At 39.7% G+C, this 9877-nt stretch overlaps 1 protein-coding gene across 2 annotated transcripts; it reads left to right on the top strand.

Annotated features, from left to right (window-relative positions):
• The first annotated feature begins 1780 nt into the window (after positions 1–1780).
• srsf6a (serine and arginine rich splicing factor 6a) lies at positions 1781–9488 on the top strand. 2 transcript variants are annotated; one of them, XM_066671583.1, is made up of 6 exons: positions 1781–2000; positions 4300–4463; positions 5996–6111; positions 7390–7592; positions 7739–7816; positions 8610–9488. In XM_066671583.1, exons 1-6 carry the CDS (start codon positions 1894–1896, stop codon positions 9061–9063), a joined length of 1122 nt encoding a protein of 373 aa, XP_066527680.1. In that variant the 5' UTR covers positions 1781–1893; the 3' UTR covers positions 9064–9488. The 2 variants fall into 2 exon arrangements, with proteins under 2 accessions (XP_066527680.1, XP_066527681.1); XM_066671584.1 differs by having other exon boundaries at positions 1782–2000; positions 8643–9488.
• Positions 9489–9877: the final 389 nt, after the last annotated feature.

Raw genomic sequence — 9877 nt, 5'->3', positions numbered from 1 at the left:
GGTCTTAAATAGGACCTCAGATGTCTATTCTTTTAATTCATGGTGAATAAAAAAAAAGGCGGGAATTACAGCTTACACATTTCCTTCACAATCCTTGAGAACTTTAGTCATTTCATAGGATATGTTATCATATTAAACCTGGCCGAAAAACAATCTGTCTCTTTCTCTGAGTGTGATTTGGGAGAGTTTTCTGACTTGTGTGATCTAAGCTCTGCCCAGTATGGCAAAAAAAAAAATGCCTCTCAGCATTATCACATGACTTCTGTAGACACACCCACAATTTGACTAGGCACTCCAGGTCAGAGACCGACCTCTGTTGGAGCGGAGCGAAGCCGGAGCGAAGCGAGGCCCTAGGGCCCCCTCAGGCTGCCGCTGAAATCACCCGGAGGAAACCCACGCAGAACACACCACACTCCTCACAGACAGTCACCCGGAGGAAACCCACGCAGAACACACCACACTCCTCACAGACAGTCACCCGGAGGAAACCCACGCAGAACACACCACACTCCTCACAGACAGTCACCCGGAGGAAACCCACGCACCCACAGGGAGAACACACCACACTCCTCACAGACAGTCACCCGGAGGAAACCCACGCACCCACAGGGAGAACACACCACACTCCTCACAGACAGTCACCCGGAGGAAACCTACGCACCCACAGGGAGAACACACCACACTCCTCACAGACAGTCACCCGGAGGAAACCTACGCACCCACAGGGAGAACACACCACACTCCTCACAGACAGTCACCCGGAGCGGGAATCGAACCCACAACCTCCAGGCTCCTGGAACTGTGTGACTGCGACACCTACCTGCTGCACCACCCTTGCTTTGGTTTTGGTTTTGATGTAAATCCTCTAATATAATTTACATTTATTAACAACTGAAATTACTATATTTATGTACGCAAGGAGAGTGTTGTTGTATTCATAGCTTTTGAGAGCAGGGTTTGACTGTGCTTGTCTATTTGTCTATTCTCTGTATCAATGTGTGTGTGTGTGTGTGTGTGTGTGTGTTTGGATTACCTGTTATGCCTCATTTAAAACCGTAGAATATCTGGATTACTAAATGCAAACAAAGATGTTTAAGGGACGTGGAGAAGTTGATAAATGGTTATTAAAATAAATAATGACTGGTTGTTTTAGGACTACATCAACACATACAAAAGCTGACCTAAGTGTGTGTCACTCACACACACATAAATATATATATAAAAGCAATGGTAAACTGTAAAATAATATAATAAAAATGCACTACAGAAATTGTTAAATGTTTCACACAGTATGCAACTTTTGCATTAGAAAATATTAATCACAAAAATAATAATAAAAAAGACCTTATATGTATATAATACAAGGTGATTGTTTCTTTATTTTAGTTTATTTTTAATATTTTCTAATTTATTTATTTAATTATTTATTTATTTGAAAGCACGTGTATTAGTTCTGGGTGCACATTTAATAGTTTTAAATTCGCATTATTGTGTTCAGAACCTACATAAAATCTTTATACCACACAAAAAGATTTCTAAAAATAAAAAATAAATAAATAAATAAAGACAAAGTATACACAATGACAGTATAGTGAATAACACAATATAATTTATCTTAGGAAACAAATTTGCAGACAAGCACAGATAAGATACTATACTTAGCTAAAACGGGAAGACTTATTCTAGGTTCTGTGTACCGTTTCTCTTCATAATATTGTATTATTTGTAGAAGGTAAGAGCACAAGGGAGACCTTTATTTTGATAGTGAATCCCCGCTGTGTCGCTTTTGAAAACTGTGAGGAGAAAGGGAGCTGGGGCTTGTTGCCGGTGGCTTCTCTTTTTCTCTGTTGTTTCTTTCTGGTCGCGGCTGTCCCGGTTTCTCCGGTTAACGCCATGCCTCGGGTTTATATCGGCCGCCTGAGCTACCACGTCCGCGAGAAGGACATCCAGCGCTTCTTCAGCGGTTACGGGAAACTGCTGGAGGTCGACCTGAAAAACGGGTAAAGGTTTCAGTCCGTTTTTTCTTTACTGTTGTGGAGGCTCAGAGAAAAGGCGGTTGTGTCCGAGCACGCCGTTACCACGCTACATTGTGCGTTAATTATGCAACAGTAACGTTACATAATGCATCTCGGAAATATTTTTAAAGGCCTTCATGGTGGATTAAAATAAAACGTACACGACCCCATCGGCCCTAATTGAACGTAATCGCTGTATTAGTCATAGTATGGTATGAAGATTAAATCGGCCCTGTGCTGCGAAAGCTCCGTTCCACCTTAAATGGAGTAGCGGTTTACTGTTACATTTAAGGTGGAATGCACAAGTCGTTACTTGTGTTTGCACAAAATACGCCTCACATTGAACAAGTGATGAACAGATGGATCTTTCTAAAGTCTTGAGGCTTTCTAGAGGACCGTGTTGAAAGGTTTATATCTTAAGGCTTCAAGTGTACACTACAGGCCCCTTGGTGCACACTACGGACCTCGAGTGTACACTGTAGCCCCCTAGTGGTCAAGAGAATCTAGGAGCTAATTACTATTATATTGATTTTCTATATACTTGTATTAATGATAATTAAATTATTAATTTATTAATTTTATTTATTGATTATAAATTGTTATACTCCACATTAATATAAAATATTCAGATTTATATGAAATTATGTAGTGTTATATAAGTATGCCTTCATAATAAGTGATGCTAATAATAGTAGTAGTAATAAATGGATGTTGTACGTGATGTCAAATAAACTAATGTAGATGGGATTAGTGATTGAAATATAATTATATACAGTATTTGAAACAGGACCCCTTCTCAAAGCAGCCTCTAAGTGAGACGTCAAACTCTCATTGGAAGATGATAAAGAGTTTTCACTGTAAGTGCCTTGCCTTCTTGACATGCAGTTCAAGGGTCTGATATCCCACATACAACCAGTTCACTAAGTAGCACTTTAGGGCTCAGTGTATCTCTCTGTTTACGCTGATTCATTGGTCGACATCAACTGTGTTGTAACAATTTTAAAACATAAAACAAAATAATACTCCATTATCAGTTGCCATGGTTCCTCAGCCTTACAAACGGTTAAGTCTGATTATAAAATGAGCACGTGGTTTTAGCTGAATAATTTAGCTTTCTAACATATTAAAAACACCACATAGACGTTGTTATTAAGTAAAATCATTGATTTCTTTTATGGTAGGCATTTTTAAAGGCTAAGGACCACTTAATGGACCTCCATGAATATTTGACATTATTGTAGTCACTGACAGATATAAGTATGAATTAAAATGAAAATAGCAGCTTAATTTGCTTTAAAACTGACAATTTTATTAAATTGACGGAAAAACCCGAGCTCGCTACGGAAATTCTTGAACGCGACCGTGACGTCACTGGTGGACAACAGCTGAACAACGCCGCGGTAAAACACCGTTATGACCGACTGTTATGACAGTATCTAGCTAAATAACCAACATTATTCATGACAATAGCCTAGCAATAAGCTACACTCAAATGTAGAGGTACCGTTATTCTTGTAAATGTGATCGAAGTCGAACTCGAATTCATCCGACACTATAAACCTCCGTAATGCAGCTACGTAGCCGAGTATAATCTGAGACACCGAGTTTAGCGAGTCAAGCTAACGTTAACTAACACCAACTAAAACAGGCGAAGTGAGTGTCCTTACCCTGTTTACCTCCATGTTACAGAGGCTCTTGAACACCTTTCGTTGGTGTCCTTACATGCCCATATTGTTGGAAAAGCGCCAGTGAAATGAGCTACAGATAACGGTAAATGGACGGATGGACCTTTCCAAAGTGCCCGTTTAAAGTGGACAAATTTAGTCCATTTTCTGGATATTTGGGATCTTTGGGCCATTTGGACCAACGGTCTTTTAAACCTTATTCCTTGAATTAGTAAGAAATAACATGTTTTCTGACTATCAATAAACACAAGTTAGGAACTCAAATTCCACTGTATTTATTTGTTTGACACTTTCATATCACTTTCATAAAGCTACACTGAATTTGGAAATAACTGTCCACTGCTATTTTGCATCCATAGAAACCCTACATGTTTTCTGTTTAGGATTTTTATAGGGGTCTTCTACAGCAAATGACTGTATTGTATCATTGTTGAGGGTGTTCCTCTCTTGCATAAGGCTTATTTTAAAGGGCCCTCAACCTGCCTAACCTCACATTTCTGTAAACAGTTGCATTGTGGTAACACAAATCTGCTCTTCACATCCAGCTCTGGGATTTAAAAGGTGTGTTTTCATAATGTAAAAATAAAATTTTACTGTAGATATGGCTTTGTGGAGTTCGAGGACACCAGGGACGCTGATGATGCGGTGTATGAGCTGAATGGGAAAGAGCTGTGTGGCGAGAGAGTGATGGTGGAACATGCCAGAGGACCTCGACGAGATCGAGATGGATACGGTGGCGGAGGTTATTATGGAGGGGGCCGCAGTAAGTTTGTTCCAGAGAGTCTAGTATTGCCTTAGTGATGGTGTTTATTTATTTATTTTATTTTATTTTTTTCCCCCTCCCAGCTGCGAAAGTGTTTATCAGCATCAAAAAAAATAAATAATAAATAAATAAACTGCCCAACAGTGGCTTAATTTTACACAATTCGCCAATAAATTCAATATGATCAAACCAGTGCACAGAAAGGCCATAGCACTATGCACTTATTACCTTGGCATGCTTTTACAGTTAAGTTAAACTCATTTATTTAAACTCTGTTTGAGTTTGGCTCTCTGTGGTAGAACAAGAAAAACTGCCAAGCTCTGCTTTTGAAACACTTGATTACACTAGATCATTGATGTTATCAGTCTACAGTTTTACATTTTAGAGGCTAAAAGCATGTTTTTGATGCCAGTGCAAATACTAAAGCAAAAAAAAACAACAAAGCAGTAAAGTAGTTCCCTTATGTAAGAAATATAAGATGCTGCCATATTGTATTTATTTTAAGATGCACCCTTGAACCACAGATGGCACCACAGTCATGGCCCTTCTAAAAAAAACACACAATAAAACTAGGCCAAATAGCCTTTTTTTATACAACTGGAACTGCCCAGATTACTGAAAACGAAACTGACTTATTTGCCCTGTAACGTCTTTATACTGATTAGCAGTTGTTTATAATATTAATTTGGAGGTTGGAAGATACACCCTCCAGGTTATTTCATTGATGTATCTGTTTTCTGTCTTGATTTAGTATTCTAAATATCTACTGTTCAAGCGTATGTTGTAGCCCAGTGGAAACATAAATGTCGGTTATTATGTATGAATGCTAAAAGTTGCAATTTTATTTCCAGTTTGATTTGCCACAGTAACAGAGACCTTGATGTTTCAATTTGAAAGAGTCCAGTGGGGGCTGAGGCTGAGTCCGAGTTCGTTGTGGCTAAGATGACTACCTGACCGGTTTGGCCTTGGCCTTCACCTAACAATGTGTGTGTGACCTTTGCCCCTTGATGCTTTGGCTGACCTAACCGGAAGCCAAGATGACAGCAGCCTTTTGCCAATAGACCAGGGGTGATGGTGAGGAATGCTAGTTATTATGTTGTCGATATGGAAAGCCTCTAGCCAAAGATGTAAAAAAAAAAAAAATCTCTGATCGGGAGGTGTTCGGCTAGGCTTACTTTTCAATGTCGTCAGTCATGTACATACAAGGGAGAAAAACTGTGTCTTGTGTGTGAATGTATGTACTATATTTTGCTGTAAGACAGATGCTTACGATCATTTCCTTGTGTGTGTGTGTTTTTATGAATTCTATATCCCTGTTCCAAATAGTAATGCCCTGTCTGGGAGGCAGCAAACGGCTCTTTCCTGAGTCTGAACAGGTTTGCTATAAGCAACAGAACACTGCCAGAAAGCAGTGGCTGCCAGTCCCCACATTTCTGGGCGATATATGACTTTTAGATTCTAAAATGACTCTTTCTCTGTGAAGGGCAGTGTTGTCTAACTGCTGCTGTTCCTTATCCTCCTGTCTGTTGAAGGTGGCTACAGCAGCAGAAGTCGCTCAGGCAGGGACAAATATGGTCCTCCTGTTCGCACAGAGTACCGACTCATCGTGGAGAATCTCTCCAGCCGCTGCAGCTGGCAAGACCTGAAGGTGGGAAGAGTCATTTTTATAAACACAGTGTGTAATCGGAGTCCTTGAAACAATAGAGTTTATTAGGCATTGAATCTAAGTAGATGTGAGGCTTAAGGACAGTTGTGGTAACTTTTCTTTGAGGATGACAAAGTGAGAATAAAAGCATTAGGTGTTTAAAAAAAAAAAAAAATTAAAGGGATTTTGTGTAAAATATATATAATTGTAATTAATTTTTTTCTCAAAACTCTGTCATTTTGTGGTAACTGTGGCGCAGTATTAAAAATGACAGTTGTTGTTTTCATTAAAAAGAAACTAATAATGAAGCGTAAATATGCTATATTCACAAAAAAATCTAAATTTTTGTTTATTTTTTTGGGTGAATAAAATGACAATTGTCGGTTTAATTACTACACAAACAGTATCCATATAATGACAAAATAAATGTGTATGTTTGAATTGTTATTTTTAAATAAACACTACAGTAATCCCTCGCTACTTCACGGTTCATCTTTCGCTGATTCGCTACTTTGCGGGTTTTTTCAAGGGGGCCTTATAGCCGCTATAAAAAACGTGAAAGATGAATAGCCAAAATATTTCATTAAATCTATTAAAATTTCATAAAATTCTATATTTTTTGCTTTTTGTAGCCCATTGTCAGCAAAGAAGAGTGCACAAATCTTTATGATTATCCTTTTCCTCTTCTTTTTAGTTCATTTATTATTCTATACGTTATTAATTTGAATAATGTAGAAGACCCAGTGCATCTTCTTGGTAGCAGACGACATGCATCATACTGCACAGTAACTTCTTGCTGACATATCAATATATCATTTACAAGTGTTTCGTACGTACAGTACCTGTATTGTTCACGTCCACATCCGAGTGAAATTTACTGACGCTAAATCACAGCTTAGGAATGACTCTATTAAAGAAACTGGTGGGATATCACATGTAGTTCCAGCTGAAAAACATTATAGAACGACTGTTTAATGCAAAGGGTTGGTTGTTAACAGTAACAGGGAGGGTTTTAAAAGTCCAAATACTCGTTAAATACATTAAAAAAATGTTTCCTCTACTTCGCGGAAATTAGTTTTTCGTGGGTGGTCTTGGAACGCATCCCCCATGAAAAACGAGGGATTGCTGTACACAAAAATGGCTTTTAAATTATTTGCGCACTTAATACATGGATTTTACTCCAACATTTCTGTAGGACAATAAAAAATCTTGGTATTTATCCTCATAAATTTAACGTGAGATTCTTCAAATGTAGGATTTACAGTTTGTCTTGTCCTGCAGGACTTCATGAGGCAGGCAGGGGAGGTGACCTATGCGGATGCCCATAAAGAGCGCACCAATGAGGGGGTCATTGAGTTCCGCTCACACTCTGACATGCGGAGAGCGCTGGAGAAACTGGATGGTACCGATATTAATGGCCGTAAAATCCGTCTGATCGAGGACAAACCACGCCGTCGCCGCTCATACTCTGGAAGTCGCTCTAGGTATGAAGACAATATTAAGAGCAGGGTTTTTTTTTTAAAGAGGGGGGGGGGGGATATGGTTTCCTTAGGTTTGGTTATTTTCCGAAACTAAACCTACTTCAGGATAAGATCAAGTTGGACGAGATTTACCTGACTTTCTCCTGTAGGTCCCGAAGCCGCCGCCGCTCTCGCAGCAGGAGCCGCCGAAGCAGCCGTTCTCGTAGCAACTCAAAGTCTCGCTCAAGGTGATCATGTCAATCCTCTTTCATTTCTACTGCAGATTTTGTGAATATTTTTCCCCACGTGTGCTCACTACCCAGGGCAGTTTGGCCACTAAAAGAAGTCAGCTGGGAATCTGCAGTTATTTTAGTATATTTTTCCAGTTGAATGATGGTGCTTTGTGTGCGTTATCTGCCTGTTCACTTCACGATTCTCAAACTCGCCACCTCAGATTATGTAAATATTCAATTAGTTACCAAAAAAAACCATCTATGATACTTTAGTGTCCTTAAGTTGTATTAATACTAGTTCTGCTCAACACACAGTTTTTCTACCAATGTAGGACACACCTAATTTAAATATTTTGGTGTGTTTCCACTCACATAAATAGATTCAGGAACCTGAAAGGTTTGTTTTTAGATGGAACCAAATATAGCAGGTTCTTAAGAACAAACCATGACTACATCTGTGGCTTTATTAAGTTAATGAAGCTTCAGAGAGTACAGAGACTAAAGAGTTAAGGTTTTGTGGTGCTGTGGGCAGTGTGACTTGAGGTTGATTTACTGCATGAACGTGCTGTGAGCAGTGGATTAACCCTGACACTGTCTGGAATCTATCTGTTTATCTATGGCTCTGGGGCTGTCCTGGTTGAAACAGACAGTAAAGACCTGTAAGAAAGTATAGATCTTATTTTGTATGCATATTATAGGTTCTCTACATTTTTTTTTAGCTTGGCTTAATGTCTCTTGGTGTGGTTCCCCATGTCGCTGCAGTAAATGCAGCTTAATTTTCGATCAGTGAAGTTTCTATCCTCCACAGGTCTCGCTCCCGCCGCCACCGCTCTCAATCCAGGTCTCGCCAGAAGTCTCGATCCCACTCTGGCCGCAAGTCCCACTCCAAATCTCCCTCGAGCAAGTCCCGATCCCGCGCTCGCAAATCTCACTCGCGCTCTCGCACCGAGAAGTCTCGCAGCAAGTCCCGATCCCGCTCTGACACCCGCAAGTCCCGCTCCAAGAGCACATCTAAAGTGAAGTCTGAGCGAGGTTCCCGAGGCCAATCCAAGGAGAAATCGACCAGCAAGAAATCCCGCAGCCGCTCTGCTTCTCCCGCAGAGAACGGAAACGAAGAGCGCTGCAAATCCGCCTCTCGCTCTCCTTCTCCCCCGGTGGAGAAGAGCGCCTCCAAGTCTCCAGAACGAGCTTCCCGATCTCGCTCCAAATCAGCATCACGCTCCAAATCCAGATCCAGATCCAGGTCCGCCTCCCAGGACTAGGTCACCTTTTTCACCTGCTGTGGGTCAGTCTTGTTAAGGGTGGATTTGAAAATGTCGGTCCGTTTTAAATTAGAAAAAGGCAGTTACCATTTAAACAGAATAGCTTAGGTGTTTTATACGTTGCATGAGCCAGTTACACTAAGTCTGAGCTTAGGTCTGTGTTGTGCAAAATAAGCAGTCATTAATTAAACCTTTCTGTAATTATTACCCACTTGACAAAGGTAAAAACTTAAATTTTTGATTATATGAGCTGATTTTTGTCTCGTGGCTGTCGTTTACATCAGCTAGACACACTTGGTGTGTATTATTTCTTTGGATTTGTCCTGTAACTAACACCAATCGGCATTCCTGATTTGAATTATTTTTTTTTTCTTAATGATTGCAGACAGTCCATTTTTATTGTACATTTTATTAAAAGTCCTCATTGATACAATTCTGTCATTTGTTGTGTATGATTTCTGGTATTTGCCTTGTGTGACTGAAATACACATGAATTTGCATAACAGAATAGCTAATGCGGTGGAACATTTGAAGGGTTTTATACACTGATCAGCCATATTGCCACCTCCTTGTTCTACACTCACTTTCCATTCTGTTTTACTGACCATACAGAAGTACTTTAGTTCAACTGTATTCCATCTCTCTTTCTGTATATATTGTTTACACTCTTGGAAGGTGGTCATAAGATTATAAGCGTACACGATTGATATGCCTGATTGGGAGTGGGTTGTATCCATACAAGGGTAATGCAGTAATATAAATACCGTTACAATGGAGAAAGTACAATGTTTAACGTCACGTGGTATCTAAAACA

The sequence above is a fragment of the Hoplias malabaricus genome, chromosome 5 (assembly GCF_029633855.1).
Source record: "Hoplias malabaricus isolate fHopMal1 chromosome 5, fHopMal1.hap1, whole genome shotgun sequence".
Lineage (NCBI taxonomy): Eukaryota > Metazoa > Chordata > Actinopteri > Characiformes > Erythrinidae > Hoplias > Hoplias malabaricus.
The sequence above is the reverse complement of the archived record's forward strand: the minus strand, read 5'-3'. Positions and strand labels throughout refer to the sequence as shown.